This window comes from Vicugna pacos, chromosome 12 (genome assembly GCF_048564905.1).
Source record: "Vicugna pacos chromosome 12, VicPac4, whole genome shotgun sequence".
Classification (NCBI taxonomy): domain Eukaryota; kingdom Metazoa; phylum Chordata; class Mammalia; order Artiodactyla; family Camelidae; genus Vicugna; species Vicugna pacos.
In genome coordinates, this window is record NC_132998.1 from 16,437,321 (window position 1) to 16,454,583 (window position 17,263).

At 40.5% G+C, this 17,263-nt stretch overlaps 1 protein-coding gene across 5 annotated transcripts in view; it reads right to left on the minus strand.

Annotated features, from left to right (window-relative positions):
* Positions 1-6,027: 6,027 nt before the first annotated feature.
* TMEM117 (transmembrane protein 117) overlaps positions 6,028-17,263 on the minus strand; it is a 442,837-nt gene continuing 431,601 nt past the window's right edge. For all 5 annotated transcript variants that reach the window (XM_072972955.1, XM_031683081.2, XM_072972954.1 and 2 more), the window contains one exon: positions 6,028-7,794. In XM_072972955.1, the coding sequence (XP_072829056.1) occupies positions 7,148-7,794 (647 nt within the window). In that variant the 3' untranslated portion in view covers positions 6,028-7,147. The remainder of the gene's footprint in view (positions 7,795-17,263) is intronic.

Consider the following 17,263-nt stretch of genomic DNA (forward strand, 5'->3'; position numbering starts at 1 on the left):
TGAGGAAGAAGTGAAAGTTTATTGTGTTAAGGAGAATTTGAGGCTGTACACGATACTATTAAAAACCACAGGGGAGCAATAAATGGTCACTGAAAAGGTGAAGTAATATGACCAGATTTAGACTCTAGAAAAATGGTTCTGGTGCAAGTGTGGAAAGTGAATTACTCTGGATAAGGTGAGCACTGGGAAGACCAGAGAAGACAACACGACAGTTATCCTGGGAGGAGGCGATGGGCTCTCTGCATGGCCGGACACGGTAATGGCAGACAGCAGGACAGCAGACCTGTGAGAATGAAGTAAATGCGATCTAGTCCCACTGGAGACCATTTGGATGTGGAAATGACACAACCTCCCGGTTTTCTGGCGCACTTGAAGCTCCAACTGTTGCTCTTAAAGTTAAAGAACAGTGTGATTTATTCAAAGATAATTTGGTTAGAGTTGTCCTTCCTGATTGGGTCATCGTTCTTTCTCCCCATCTTACACATTTTGTTTCAGTCAAGAGTGATTATTTTAGTGGGGGAGGGTATAGCTCAAATGGTAGAGTGCATTCTTAGCATGCACAAGGTCCTGGGTTCAGTCCCCAGTCCCTCCTCTAATAAATGAATAAATAAACCTAATCCCCCCCCCAAAAAAATAAAAAAGTGACTATTTTTAAATGTGCATCTTTTCTAAGATTGGTTAGGTTGAAGTCAACTGGACGATCCAGATAAAATAATGTATTTAAGGCAAATGTGTCTATAAGCTGAATGGAAAACCACCATACTGTTTTAAAATGTCATTCTACAGAACACCATGGCTCAGCCAAGGTGTGGCCTTGATTGCAGGGCATCTTCAAGCGGGCTCTTCCTAAAAGGCGAGGCTTGAGTGACACCCTGATTCCGAGATGGCTACCCCGACGGCATCCAAGTACAGCCAGCAGGTCCTGAAGGCCAGGGGCTCAGGTGTGAGAGTCGACTCTCGTTTAAATGCGAGACTCAAGTGCTGCCACTTCAGGATTTATGAAAGGTGGTGGATTACTGGCACGCTGAGAGAGTCCAGTAAGAGAAGCTGGGAAAGCAATCATACAAGGAAGGAAATAATTTAAGAATTCGAGAGCAGAGGAAACCTTGAGGAATAAGTTTGGCCCAGCAGCTCCAAAGGATTAGGGCCACTGATTTCAGACAATTTAGCCCCTTGCTTTAAACTAAGGGATCTGAACTTCTGTTAAAAGTGAAAAGGGATTGCAATGCAGCTCATAGAGTTTGAAACAACTACAGAGAGACAGAAAACGGGGAACAGACAGCCTAAGCACGTTCAATGTCAGCGTCTGTCTGGAGCTGCGGTTGGAGGCAAGCCCAGCGGGCACCACTGAAAGGCGGGCACCGGTCCTGGAACCCACACTTGTGATCTCACCTCTCAGCTGCCCGGCTTGCTTCAGCTCACAGGACGCCCCCACGTGCAGTCTCAGTGGATTCGCTGCCAAAACTCAGTGAGCTATTCCCATTTTGGGAATGAGAAACCAAGGTTCAGGGGCCATGCTTTCAAAACCGGTGCTTGTATATCACAATACATCTTGCTCACCTTGATAAAGATTTTAAAAGATCAATTTGGGATGCGTTACTCCAAAATAGAGTTGCTTCTAGAGCCCGTATTCAAATTACGCTTTCTCTAGCTGGCCAATCACTAATCATTTTTTTCCTTGTTTAAGTATTCAAAAGTACCCAGTCCTCCCCTGACGTCTGTCTAGGGGTGCATTCAAAACACGCAGAGGTCCATTCTTCCCCTACTCCTTCCCCCCCGGGAACGTGAAATCATGAACGAAGCCAATTCCAAGGCTGGAAGTTGTACTGGGAAAAATCTGTGTTGTGGATTTATAAGCCTAGTTTCAGTCAGAACCCACGGCAATAAACGGAGCACTTCTGCATTTAATTCAAACTTCTGTTTCAGTCATACGATTTAACTTGTAAATTGCTTCAGGACAGCTGTTAGAAATTATTTACCTTAGATTCTTGAGAGAGAAGAATTGATAGACATCAAGCACCTTATGGTTTCACAACTGCTCCTCAGGCCACCCTCACCATAGAGCCTTTGGAAATGGGCACTCTAGTTTCCATGGGTCTTTTTGAAGGACTGTGATGGAAAACAATGGGGCTTTGTAGTCAAATAAACTCGGGTTCAAATCTTAACTCTGCATTTGCCAGCTTTGTGACCTTGGGCAAGTTCATCAGTCTCTCTGAACCTCAGTTACATCATCCATAAAGCAAAATGAACCTTATTTACCCTTAACAGTTAACGTGAGGATTAAGTGGGATAGTTTGTTGGCACATAGACAATACTCAAAATGGTGTATTAGAATGAGGATTGAACAAAGATCTAGATAGAGCAAAAATATATATTAGGATGAGGCTCATCTATAAATTTGTTTTGTTACTATAGTTCTCAATTATAAATTATAGTGGTCCTTCTCCATCACTCAGCTAAGTCTTCAAAAAGCCAAGTAGTACAATTATTTGGTGTTAAAAAACTTAAGATCTTATGAAAACTTGTGTTAGAGGACAGAACTTAGAAATAAACCCATGAAAAGCATTATATCTATATTATATGTGTGTGTGATTTATAGTGTCGGAAGTAAAATAACTGATGGTTCATACTACATTAAAATAACACTGGTGGTGTTTTGCACATTCTAAATGAGTAATACTACTGTCTAATTTTGTTTCTTACTAAAAAATTTCAGAATGTCTATCACAAAGTATCTGCAAGATTATTTTTGTTTGGAGGATTTTGGCTTTGATACGCTGGTAACCTGCTGCAGACAGACGTGGCCCTCATGTTTGTTCTTCCATCAAGGACGCTGCAGTCTCTCTGAATTGTTAAGTGTTGATTTTGTCCTCCTTGTCTCCTGCTGCCTGCTCCCCTGACACCTACTTCTGTAGTTTGTTTCCCAGGTCCCAGGTCTCCTCTCCCGGGTCTCACCGTGTTCCCGGGGGCAGACATGGAATAACCTGAGTGCTACAGTGCTCAAGAAACCAGCCAGCCAACACACCTTTTGTGTAACCCCCTCAGCTGTGTTGGACGTATCTTTTGGAGTCTCCTGCCTAACAGGTCAAGGTACTGCACTCATGATAACTTCACGCTGAGGTTCCTTTTACAAAGGCCTCCTCCACTCCCTGAAGTTTTGAAGCCCAATCACACTAAATCTGCCATCTTTCCTTTCCAAGTCTTCCTCGCTGCGGCTCCCATCCACGCTCCACCATCTGCCTAACCTTCTCTTTCCGTTATAAATATCCACCTCTTTTTCCAACTATCTTCAACAAGAGTGACTTGTGAGCTGCAAATATGACATCTCAACTTCTCTAGCTGCTCAAACGAGAGTGCAGAGCCAGTCCAGCCGAAATGGTCCTCAACCAAACACTGATGGCCTCGAGTCTCTTATCTGCATTTGTGCTCAGTAACCACCACCCCATGCACACAAATGTGCTTAAAAATAAAAGTAGGGCTAAATGAGGAAAGGGCCAGTTTATCTGCTGTAAAACTAATTGAGTTACTCTCCCTCCCTTCACAAAGCAGGGCTGGCTGAGAGGTCAGAGTCAGGTTCTGAGGAACAAAGCTGGAGGAAGTCGGGCCAGAAAGAACAGGGAGCCACGTCATGGTCTGAGGAGGGGAAACGCCAATAAAAGGACAACACCCAGACTGGGGTTGCATTACTTGAGGGGTTCAATTTAAAATAGGGATCATTTGAGAGTGAGGACGGATAGGTGGTAAATAATGGCAGAGCACTGAGATTTTGGCTGAATTTTGTCAGATAACACAGTTGGCTTCAAGTCATGAGCCATCACTTATAGGGGCAGCTAAGAGTGACTTATTAGCATTATCTTTCTCATGTTTTGCCCTGGGTTGGGTGGGGACCCACAGGACAGCCAAATAATGTAACAGAATTGTTCATGGAGCCCGGTGGTGACATACAATAATGGCGTTGACTCCCACCTTCAAATCTGAGTTTCATTGTTGTTTACCTATTTTATATATAGTAGCTTGTGTCTGCAAATCTTCTGTAGAGCACAGGGAACTATATTCAATATCTTGTCACAACCTATAATGGAAAAGAATATGAAAACGGAAGCATGTATATATATGTATGACTGAAACATTATGCTGTACACCAGACATTGACACAACATTGTAAACCGACTATACTTCAATTAAAAAAAAACAGAAACACTGAAAAAAAATCTGATTGTCTGTGTTGGATGACTTCTTTCCATTGTGCTGCCAGCCAGTAGTGCTATTGGACGCTACTTGTGAAATCTGATGCTATAAAGGTGAAAGGAGATCTTGTGCCTGGCTGACTCTTAGGATAAATGAAGAAGAAATAATTCTTAATGTTTCTAGTAGGATCCACCGGTGATCTTAGATGTGCTAGAAGGTAAGTGAACATGATAAGTAGCCACGGGGGCAGAGGATGAGATAACTGGCCATGGTTACATAAAACAAATGGGCATGTGGTGCTAAGATGTATGTCTAGACATATATTATCAGGCATAAAGTCATAGTGTTTATTTAATTTCCAAATTAAACTACAAATAAAGTACTCTACAATGTCGGATCCTGAAATCATGTCAAATTAGTACAAATTCTGCCCTGCACGGAAGAAAATGCTGTAATTACTGAACAGTAGAAATATAATTGTTGAGAGTCCTTAAGTCATCACTGCAATTAAGGCTTCACATTTGCTATGCTTCTTTAGAATTTTAGTTAGTAACTTTAAAACTTTTTAAAAAACTGTCTGTTTTATGAACTCACTACACATTTTTTAAAATACCCTTGAGAGTCCAAAAGTTTTGGCATCCGTAAAGCTCTGTGCAGTCTAGTGACAGCTGACTCAGGATCTGAGGCTAACCATGAATGGATATGATTTTGACTTTGATTTTACTTCATTTTCTAATGTTTAGTTGTTATAGGTGCAAATGGAATGTGCAGTGCCCAAAAGAGGTACAAAAGAAGGAGGGAGACCCATGTGTAGATAAAAAAGATCAAGATTGGTCTTCACAATTGATTACTAGAAGCTTTTGAAGGTTCGAATCTTGTTTGACTATTAAAATGTCATCCCTGGAAACTACCCCATTTGATAGTAAAGCTTATGGAAACGCTAACGACATATTCTCCTATCAGCTGGTAGCTTCTCTAGTCAGTCCCTAGAAACACATAAGCATAGTGCTCTAAGGTTGGCTGGTTGGCTTGCTCTTTTACTTCTGTTAATTAGATTCCTTCATTGAAGCATTTTTTCCCTTAAAACTCACATACAGATTCTCAAATAATATTTTCACAAAGACAGCATACAGATAATAAACACCCTCTTTGTCAATTACCTCCCTTCTTTATTCTACAAGACAATGATTCTCAAAGTAAATAGAAAAAATGTCCTAAGTGGCATTATTTCCTTGTCCCAGAGCCAAAAGTTGAATGCCCCATGCTATGCAAATTTGGTAACTGCCAATGTTACCCCAAATTGGGGACATACGGTAAGTTTCTTGGGACAGAACGGTCAATGGGTTACAATAGAGAGCTTGATCTGTGCAGTTTTAGTGTCAGAGATATTTATGACTCTGAGTACCCCATGCACGGCTATTAAAGGTAAAAGAAACAGCAGGGGCATGGTTCCAATTGCTTAGTAAACAATTGTAGAAAGATGTTTTATTAAAGCTGGCTCTCAAATGGCAGATGAATGCACAGTTCTATTATGCATGCTAAATTCAACATGCTGCAAGCTTAAAAACAGATAGATCAAAACAAGAGAGGTTTTAAAAAATCATAAAGACAAAATACGGCTATGTCAGTGTGTGGCAGGAAAATAATTTTGCCTTAAAAGTGATCTTTCCCAAACCCTCAAGGAACATGTAACCGCAATTTATGGAACAAAATTAAAAGCAAGTTGGGAGTGTTCCATTTCTTAGCTTGCTTGACACTGAGTTAAAAAAAAATTCACATGGGCTGTTGTTAAGATACAATTGATCTCTTCTATTAAAAACAAAAAACTACATCACATAATGACTGATGTATGATTCTGATTTATTAATGTGTGATGTTTAATTTTAAGAACCAAAAACCAAATCAAACCAAACATGCACACACAAAACAAGCCAATAGACAGATTCTTCCATGCACATCTTTTTCTACCTCACAAAGTTCACTGCGTGATTTTTTTTTTTCCACTGCATGATCTTTTTAAAGGAGTTTCCTTGCTCAGGGTTGGCATCTGTGTTTCAATTTTCACTGTCCAGAGCCATATTTACAGAAAGATGTATAGATATTGTAGACAGTAAGCTACACAACCCTTGCATGATTAAAACTTCAGTTCCTTGGTTTTCTAGGGCGTTGTGAAAATGCCAACAAATCTGAGAGTTCACCTAACTGTGCCTCTTAAACTTTGTTCCCAAAGGTGAAGGGCAGGATTTTTAATCAGGTAGCAATTTATCTTTAATTAGGAAAAGGTAATTAGGGATTATCATCTAATTGCAATTACTGGCTGGAGAAAGTCACATTTCACAAGTACTGACCCATGCTGGATTATTGTTCTCCTATTACTGAATTTTGCATCTGTATTTGTATTTGGCAGGCAGCCAATAAAAATTCAAAGGTAATCACCATGCTTGCTTCTCTGCAGTCCAGCTGTCAAAGTCACCAACTCCACTGCTGAATAAGGAACCGACACATACTTCCTGAGCCACATCCCAGCTACATCAGTTTCCTGCATCAGACATCAAGGGTAGATCAAAATAATTGGATACAAAAGACCCCATGTGAAGGAGGTTAGAGAACTGTTTCACACTTCGTTTCTGGTACAGTTAAAAACAGTTTAATGTCTCAAGGCACCACTATGGTTGAACATCAGATACATGGGTAACCAGCTAATCTATTATGCCGTAAAGTCGGTAAGTAGCTTGTGCAACTGTGAAAAGCAATTTCTAGAGGACTGTTAGACAGTAGGCACAGGTCATAATACAAATAGAAAACAATGAGTCCTAGAAAAAGCATGTTGAGCACCGTTGTGGCATCGTTTGTTTTTCTTTACCTAACGCTACGTAAACCTTACATTTACAAAAGAAAAGACTAACTTTTTAGAGTTACCCTCAAGGCGGCTTTTTGTGCTGTCTCCAAGTACGCGGACCTAGTTCGTGGGTGTACTTTTAGAGGTCGCTGGATCTGGGTCGGCCTCTGTCGTGCTGGTCGACTCATCCAAGTGCGCGCTCAAGTTCTCGGACGTGAGGTGGGAGGACTTGTAGACGATCTCGTTGAAGTCGGGCCGGATGCGCACCAAGGCGGGGTCATTCAGCGGGTCTTCCACGGAAGCCTGGGTGTTTTCTCGCGTGATTCCCATGTCTTTGCTATGTTCCGATGGGGATTTCCTTTTCATGCGTGTGTAAGTTTTGTCTTGATTCTCCATGCCTTGCTCGTTTTTCAAAAATCGTCCAAAGAACCAAATGAAAAACCCGAACCACACGAAGGCTATCAAACTTGGAACAAAAGCCAGACACTTGACATCAAGGCTTGCTCCTATGAACCTGCTGTGTAGGAACATGTCTCCCTCGACGTAAGTTTTATTAGTCTGAGGGTTAGTGTGATTGGACCTCCATTCCCAGGATAGCTTGGTTCTGTTCAAATCCTTTAGACTCTCGGAGTCCTTCACAGTATAAATCTTCTGCCCTGGGCCAATATACTGTCCATATTCATGAGGCTTATAAAATATCTGGTTCTTCCACATATTAAGATCCAAAATCAAGACGAGAAAGATAATTCCATAGTTAAACCATTTACCTGCATTAAAGAAGAAATACTGCGCATTAGTCAAAGACCTATAAAACGGCAATAGGGTTTTCTCCTATTAAATGGAGATGATGGTATAATAGCATAAATTGTTAATGTTTTAGACCTCTTAACAATTTTTTTAAGAGGGCTATGCTGCCATTAAGCGAATTGGCTGAGGGAATTCCCTAAATGGATTCTATGCATGTGAAAATGCCTAGGGTAGATCCCAGGGCCAGTGATTTGTGATATTTACACTAACTAGATCGTCTCCTGGTTTTCTAGGCACCGCAGCTCTACTCCAATTTGGTGTCATGTAAGTTACTCTCTAGAACATTTCAATTAATATTTAAGAATGAAGTCTTAAAGAAATTCTTAGGAGAGTCCAACATATGATTGAGTATCTCTCACAGTTTTATAATTATGTTTGGGAGAGAAATCATTCTGCAATGCAAACACAGCACTATATCAATTGAATTCATTTTGCTGTTTGTAGGTGACCTGTTGATTAAACCATTAGTGGGTGTGATTCAGATCAATAATCCTTGAGCATTCGTTTCGAGACTTTAAAAATAATTGCATCAAATTCCCATTGAACAGAATCCATTTATCAGGCAAATAAATATGACTAAAGCTTTCGAAGACCTGATTTGGAGAGACTGTAACTACTATGATTTCTGTAGTATTTAAAAATCTTATGTTAATAAGATATTATTTAGAAACACATTATCTAGTGAAATCTTTGCATCTTTAAATGGAAAGAATGTGAAAAAACTTCCAAGGGATACTAGATTTTATTATAATTATAATTAATTGCAGGTTTTACAGTATCAACTGTACCATAATAATACAGTAATACTCACCTCAAAGGTTTGCTATAGCAAATTATATTTTTTATAGCAAATTAGATGTATATATATACACATACAGGTTCTAAAAGCTTTAGTTATAATTATATATATTATGTCAAAATTATTTTACTTTGTATTTTAAAATGATGGTACTGAACATTATTAAGTTACTGCTTCACATGAGAGATAGGATCTTGGGCAAACTTATCAAACTAAGATTGGTAAAAATGTATTTTGTAATATGTATTCTAATAGAACCTATAGCTATATAAAAATGGAACTCTGTGAACAGTTTAGGAAAGTATTTTATCATCATCATTACACATTTTCAAACTCCTATTATGTGCAAGGTAGAAGGATTTTAATCCTGGCTGGCTCACAAACTTAGTGGCTACATGACCTTAGGTTAGTTGTTTAAATTCTCTAAACTCCCATTTCTTTACATGCAGAAAATAACAGTACTTATTAAAGCTGTTAGCATTTCACGAGATTATCAGATATGAAGCACAATGCTTGGTACATAATAGAAAAGCAGTAATTGTTACTATTAGTATCATCAAAGCCCTGCCTAAGTCATGATTTTGAAGGAATAGCAATTCATGGGGTCTCAGGGAAAAAAAAGCAGGACAAAGAATGGTTTGGAAACTGTTATGCTTCTTTTAGTACACGTTTTTATTATGCTGCAGGTAAAAAGAGCATACAGAAAAAGAGCAGGTAATGTGGAAGAGAGGGGCTGAGGGGAGAGACAAGGGAAAGGATGGAGAATATTGTAGGAAAAAAAAAAACCCAGAGCAGAATGAGAGACAGGTGATATGCAAAAGTTCAGGGATTCTCATTCGCTATCAAGGAGGCACTGGTTTGTGGCTTCCAGGATAGACAGCAGCTGGGAGAGGGGCTCTGGGTGCTTGTCTGTTGTAGGAAATCCATACTTATTCTCCTGTAAACTACATGCATCATTATGAAGCCAGATTGGATGGTGAGGGGAATAGGTCCTCAGACTTACATGACTGCCATCACCTTCCTGACTCACAAAGGCCCCTTGGAAAAACATACACCCCATCTAGGTCACTTCTATAAACTGAATAGAGCAGTCCCTCACAAAGGGGCCTCTCTTTCTAGAGGAATAAGATATCAGAAACTGAAGTTAAGCAGCATCACAGAATCAGGGAGGAAAAAGAGGAATGCTCATAGACCTTGGAGAAGGGTGATTCTCCAAGCATCCTAAAATATTTAGGAATAAACCTGATCAAGGAGGTGAAAGACTTATATGCAGAGAACTATAAAAAATTCATTAAGGAAACTAAGGGTGATTTAAACAAATAGAAAGATAACCCATGATCTTGGATAGGAAGAATTCATATTGTTAAAATGGCCATACTTCCTACAGCAATCTACAGATTTAATGTGATCTCAATCAAATGACCCAGGACATATTTCACAGAACTAGAATAAATCATCCTAAAATTTATCTGGAATCACAAAAGACACAGAATTGCCAAAGCAACACTGAAGAAAAAGAATGAAGCTGGAGGAATAACTCTCCCAGACTTCAGACAATACTACAAAGCTACAGTAATCAAAAACAGCATGGTATTGGCACAAAAATAGACATATGTATCAATGGAATAGAATAGACAGCCCAGAAATAACACACACACACACACACACACACACACACACATACACGAGTGGTAGTGAATGCACAACAGTCAAACCAAAGGAATCCTGAAGACAGAAGGAGCTTTTTTTTCCATACATTCAAATGATTTTTCTACTACCTGAGTTGAATGGTGCTGGGTCAGTTTGCCCACTGAATGTTTACACTAAAGAGACACGTTATATTATTTCTCATGATATAGTGACAAAAACTGCAGGCAGGACATCGGCAGCTGGACAGCTAATACTAAAGTTTAATAATACAATCTTGGGTAACTTGTTTAATCTTTCCAGACCTCAGTAATTTTATTTCCAAACTGAAGAAACAGAATCAGATGCCTTCCAGTTCTACAATTCTGTCCTCTTCCCCGTAATCCTTCTACTTATTAACTATGTGAATTCAATTTTTTTGTCCTGTGAAATGGAGAATAATACCAATGTCACAACCTCAAAGGATTATTGTGAGGATAAAATGAGAGGTTAGATTTGAAAGTTCTCTGAAATACATTGTTTGCCAAAAATGTAGAGTAGTAACATTACTCCTGCAATTTCTGCCTTCTACTTCTTCAGTCCAGATAATAGAAGATCTTAGTGATAGAACAGAGAGAGAGAGAGAAGAGTGGGTAAGGGTTTGTAACAAAGATATATCCTAAATGTTTCAGTCTGGATAAAACAAAATGAATTACTGAGCACTGACTTCAAGGTGTGGATATCACTGGACCAATTATCCAAGGGGACCCCGTGCATAGCTATATGTAAATATGCTTTGTGAATCAGCATAGTTAACAAGTTAAAAATCTCAGCAATTGATATTTGTCTACAGCTTGCAGTAGCATAAGTCCGGAGGAAAGATCTTCTATACACACAAACTTTGAGGCTAAAGAACAGGAGAGAGATTCTCCCCTGCCCGCTCCTCCACTCCTCAGCAGAGAGGTCATGTGGGAACGGGGACGTGCACAGGGGAGAGAACCAAATGAGACGGGATCGCCACCGATTTATTCCCTTTTCTCTGTGGCTGTAGCATCGTCCTTCCCTTGACTGCCACAGCCACTCAAGAGAACTTGGAACTGCTGAATATAGAGGAAGTGTTTCTACTTAACTTTTCGTTTGTTTCCAGCCCACCTGACATAACTTCTGGTCCATTTATCCATTCGTACAGAGGAAGGATGTTCATCTTCCTCTCTCATCCATTCTTCCATCTTACACAGTGTCTTGTTACCTTGGTAGTACTTTCTCCTCTTTAATAAAATTACTTTCACTTCACGAGATGCGGCAAAACACCAAGCAAAATCAGGAAGGACAACTCAACCTTAGTGTTCTTATCTCTGAAGCGAAGGAGTTGAGCTATATAATCCTTAAGGTTTCTTCCCAGTCCTAAAAGTCTCTTTGATGAGTCTGTGAAATGAGCATCACCTAAACCTGAATGTTTTATGACGGACCAGAAACTTTAACCATGAGAGCAAAAAAGATGCAATATACGATTTTCAGATGGAGAAAGCTTTCCTTAAAAAAAAAAGTGCATATTCTGAGAAATGCTGTTTACCACAAAAAGATACATCTAAGTCTCTGAAATGATCCACACGAAAAGGTACAGGACATAAAACCAGAGAAGAACAGAAGTGCTTCTCATGCCATTTCCCACGTGTGTTGCTCTGAATGTACAATCAACCGTAACGAGAGGTTTGGTATTTCGGCATTAATCACACAAGAGATTTTTGCATTTCCCCCTGTTGTTTCAACTACATAGCATAACGTAAATCAGCCAGGAGGAGGGGTAAGAATCCATACATTCTTTCTATTAATCTCCTGGAATGTCTCACTGTCTCCTTTAATGAGAAATCACTGCATGGTGTTGGTGGTATTACCTCTTTCTTGTGTTTCGTGCTTTAAATGAATCTTCCTGATTGTCAAAAATGATATTATAATGGTAATTTTATCATTTTTCCTTGTGGGAGTTTATAGAATCCTGGGCTACTTAATTTTAAAAGAACTCTTCATTAAATATCACCCTCACTTAGCATAGGAAAAGACAATACTTTGGGGGAAAGTGTTATCTTTTCAACTAAGGAAAAAGACTGTAAGTGATGCTATTTCCACCACATAATGAACCTTTCAAGACTCAAATATGTGATTAGAATATTTTAAAAAAATCTCTTACTCAGTACAGTTGCCAGCGAGCACTGAGGCTGAGCTGGGCTGTGAGCACCTTTATACCGAGGGGGTGTCACCACTCGGCTGGACTCCTGCGTCCCGTGGTCACGCTCCACAGAGCCATTGAGTATCCCTTATGGGATAACAGGAAACCATGGCCTTGGAGAAGATGAGTTTTGGATAATTAAATAATTAACATCAGGTTTGTATCAGCCATAAAAAAGAAGGGAATAATGCCATTTGCAGCAACATGGATGGATCTAGAGATGATCCTACTAAGTGAAGTTGGTCAGACAGAGAAAGACAAATGTCATATGATATCACTTACATGTGAAATCTTAAAAAAAATGACACAAATGAACTTATTTACAAAATAGAAACAGACCCACAGACACGGAAGACAAACTTACGGTTGCCTAAGAGGGGCGGGGGAGAGGGGTAAATTAGGAGTCGGGGATTTGCAGACACTAACTACTCTATATAAAATAGATAAACCACAAGGTCCTACTGCACAGCACAGGGAGCTATATTCAATATCTTGCAGTAACCTATAATGAAAAAGAATATGAAAAGAATATATATGTATGTATAACTGAATCACTATGCTGTACCCCAGAAACTAGCACAACATTGTAAACCATCTATAATTCAATATAAAAATAAAACAAACAAAAAGCCCCGGCTTGCTGTAACAGGCTTCTTGACCATACTCAATGTCCTCTCATTCCAGACATGATGTGAAACGATGGTGAAAACAGGGCTCACTAAATTAGCATCTCTTTAAGTCCCCCTAGGTAATTTAGGGATACCTAAAAACTGCAGTAAGTGCTTATGCCATGAGCAGACTATTTAGTAAATTGAAGATATTTACAAATAATTCATGAATTGATGAGTTACCTGAGTTAGTAAATTGTCTTCTCAAGATTAAAGCAAATGAATATAGCTTCTCAAAGGGCCTCTCTTGTCATTGTTGCTTCCTTAAGTGGGAGACCAGTCCTTGAGGACATAATCCAATACGATGAATAGAGGTAGAAGCTTGTGATGATGCAAAGAGAAGCAAAAGGTCGTGCAGTTGTACTGAATTAGATGACCACCAGACTCTGACTTTCTTGAGACTGGAAATTGTGCTAGGTTCATTTCTGTATTCCCTAGATCCTAGCTTCATTTTAGACACAGGTTAACTCAGAAAATATCCATTAGTCAATAGGTAAAATCTTAGATACAGTGTCCAGAAAAATTTCAAGGAGTGAAGTTCCAGTCTTTCTAATCGAATACATGTGTCATAATGATCTGGTGAATTTCAGGATATGGCTAAATTCAGATGAAATCTGAAGAGTTGGGAAAAGCAAAATAGTCATGTCTCAAAGATTCTGATTAATTACCTATTTCAAATATTTCTTCTGGCTAAAAAGACAAATCCCTGAAAAGCACGTGGGTTTTATTACAAAAATCCCCATCTCTGCATCAGCGAACCCGGGACACCTCAGTTTGGAGAGGGCAGACCAGCTTCAGGGCAGCAAGGACTGGCAGGCTACACGCAAAGAAACCATGGCCTTGAAGAAGGTGAGTTTGGGACAAATAAAAGAAATTGCCGCTTTATGTAGAAGTAAACAACGTTACCTCTTAGAGCTGTATAAATGTGCTGAAAATGGATATTGCTTCAGGAAAGGTTTAGCAAAATTCACAGCTAAGAGACTAGCAAGAGGTCCTCGTGTACTTCGGATGAATTCACTATCTTTGGGACTTGTCGTGGTGACCAGGATGCGTCGTATTTCCCAATAACAAGTCCCTTGCTAATTTTGCCAGACAGAATATTCTGCTGGATGGACCCCTGACCTGCCCTCAGCAGAACTTTCTATGATCTGACTGACACAGGAAGAACTCTTTAAAAAACAATCTCTGGGAATTCATTTGCCAGAAATCGCGCAGCTATAGAAAGAAAACGAAGGGGTTTTATGCATTATCTTCCACATTCTCGCCAACGTAAAGCACCTGTGCCCTCACACCGCGCCGGAAGCTGAAATAGAACACAGACCTACGGAGGCATGTTTACGTCTCCATTCTCCATTTGGGCCAAAAGGGTTCCCACGGGCATCATGGTATCAGCAGTGTGAATTCTCTCCTCACAGATGCACGGGCCTTCCTTCTGGCCTCTCCCCCAACCCCCTCCTAATTTACTCAGATGATGGCCACCAGTGGGACCCTTCCTCTGTGTGGCTGGGCTGACAGATGGCAGAGTTTCCACCGGGATCGACATTAATAGGACTCGGAGGAGCTTCTGAGGCTGAATTGAGAGGCCATTCCTCTCTCGCCTCCAGAGACTTAGTCCATCACATCTGGAATCCATCTTTGCACTCACCTTATAGGTAAAAGGGAATAGGGCAGAAGAGATCATTACACAGCTGCATTTAGCATTTACTTTTAAGAGAAGAACAATGAACAGATAAACAAGATTACACTGTATAGCACAGGGAAATATACACAAAATGTTATGATAAATCACAGAGAAAAAAAATGTGACAATGAGTGTGTATATGTCCATGTATGACTGAAAAATTGTACTGAACACTGGAATTTGACACAACACTGTAAAATGATTATGAATCAATAAAAATGTAAAAAAAAATAAAAAAAAATAAAAAAAATAAAATAAAAAATAAAAATAAAAAAAAAAATAAAAAAAAAAGAAGAAGAACAATGGACTTGGGCGAAAAGCACGGATGTGACCAAATCAGGAGCCATTTATCCCCTTTATTACTGAAGCCCAAATTCCCAGCAAAAAATATTTTAACACACCCTTGGATAGAGATGATTTATTTTTATAAGCTGGAGCCCAGCTTATAAAATGAAAGCTCATACGTACTGCAGCAAACCATCTGTCAAGGGGGACCCAGATGAGTTAAACAGATGCAACAATTCAACTTTTTTCTGACACGCATAAATAAAACTAGCTAGGAATCGGGATTAAAAAATACTCAAATCCTAAATGCTTTTAAAATGTCAATGGGAACTCATCGGCGTCAGATAACCCTCTACATACAGAGCATTTCATTGGGAGAGAGATTTTTTTTGTTGTTTTTTTTCCCCCATTCTTAGCTTCCTCCTTCTTAAGGACTCAGAACAGTAAATAACAGCAAAGAACTCAGAACAGTGGATAAATAATCAGAGAGCCCTCTCTCAGGCTTCCTCAAGTTTTTGAATTAAATAGGAAAGACAGATTCTGGATGGATGAGAGGAAAAGCTATAGGTAAACATGGTGAGAGTTTCTTGAGTGCTTACTTCATGGCAGGCATTGTTTTAAGAGCCTTGTACATGTTAATTAACTTGAATTTCACAGCAACCCTGTGGGATAAGTACCATTACTGCCCCCATTTTGCAGGTGAAAAAACCGAGCCCCAGAAGAGGGTAAGGAGCTTGACAAGGGTCATGTCACCAGCTTGCAGCAGAGCTGGAGCCCAGGCGCTGTACCTTTACACTCCGTTGCCTCAGCATGCGCTGAACATCGTTCCTAGATCACAGAGAATGGATACCTGGGGCCATGCCAGAGCCATCCTTGGCCCTGGGAGAGCCCCAGCAGTCCTGGTCCAGGCTCCTCTAGGGCAGACCAAACACAGACAGAGAAAGCCATAGACGGAACTTCCTTGGCCCCGGCTCCCGCATCTTCTGTGGCCAAGCAGACCTTTCCCCAGTCATGCTGTGCTCGGGGGCCTCCTCTGTGGGCCCCAGCCCTGAACTTTCTAGCTTCTTGGCGAGCCTCTACCATGTGCCTTTCCCACTGGTTACCCGTTTCTATTGACTTGGCATTCTGCCCCTTGGCTTTTGTTTTAAGAGGTGTATGTAAAATAAACAAAAGCTAAGATGAGAGGAATTCTGACTATAGAAGATGATCCTCAGTAGCTGTGTTTCTCCAAGTGTGGTCCTCTGGCCACCTGCATGGGCGTCACAGGTGGTGCCTGAGACAATGGGAGATGCGGGGCGCCACCTCCTACCTCAGGCATCCGAGTCTGGGCGTGCGGCTGATGGACCTTTTAAACAAGTGCTCCAAGTGATTCGCAAACACACTAAGGTTTGAGAACCATTGACAGACACAGAGGGCTTCACACTTAATAATCCCGGGCGTGATAGACAATATCTGCTGACTGAGGAATGCACTGAAGTCTCCCTACAAAAAGCAGCAGAACTTGGAGGAGCCAATCAAGCTGGTGTTTGCAGTTCACTTAAAAATTTGTGGGCTGCTAACTACTGAGTGTATGAAATACACTCCTACTGTACGTCGCACCACGTTTCAGAGATTTTTACCTGGGTTTGCCCAGCAGTAACGACCTTACAAAGTCAGATAAAGTAAAAGGGCTTTCAGAGACTGGACAGCACTCCTGAGTGGCTGCGGCAACCTCTTCAGCCGATTAACAGAACAAAGGAGGCACCAGAACAAAACAAGAAGGGGGAAGTTCTGACTTTCTTTAGCCTCCAAACCTGCCACCATTTTCCCAGAAATGTTTGTTTTGGAGCTGGGGCAGCACATGATCATCTTATCTACCGCAAACTGGATTCAAATCATTGATGGTGGAGCCCTTCCTTCCAAAGCCCACCTTGTTTTGAATTTAAGCCCCAGAATCCTCAAGAGCCTTCCTGGCAGGTCTGGGCACCCACTCATTCGCATGGCTCACCTCAGGGAGTCAGTCTGACCTCATCTGTGTCCTCTCAATCAGAAAGGAGCAGTTCTCAAGGGTCAGCATCCCCGAGGGGAACTTTTCCAAAGTCCCACTCTTTGGCCTTTGAGCAGACCTACTCGGTTGGAACCGTTAGGAATGGGACCCAACAAT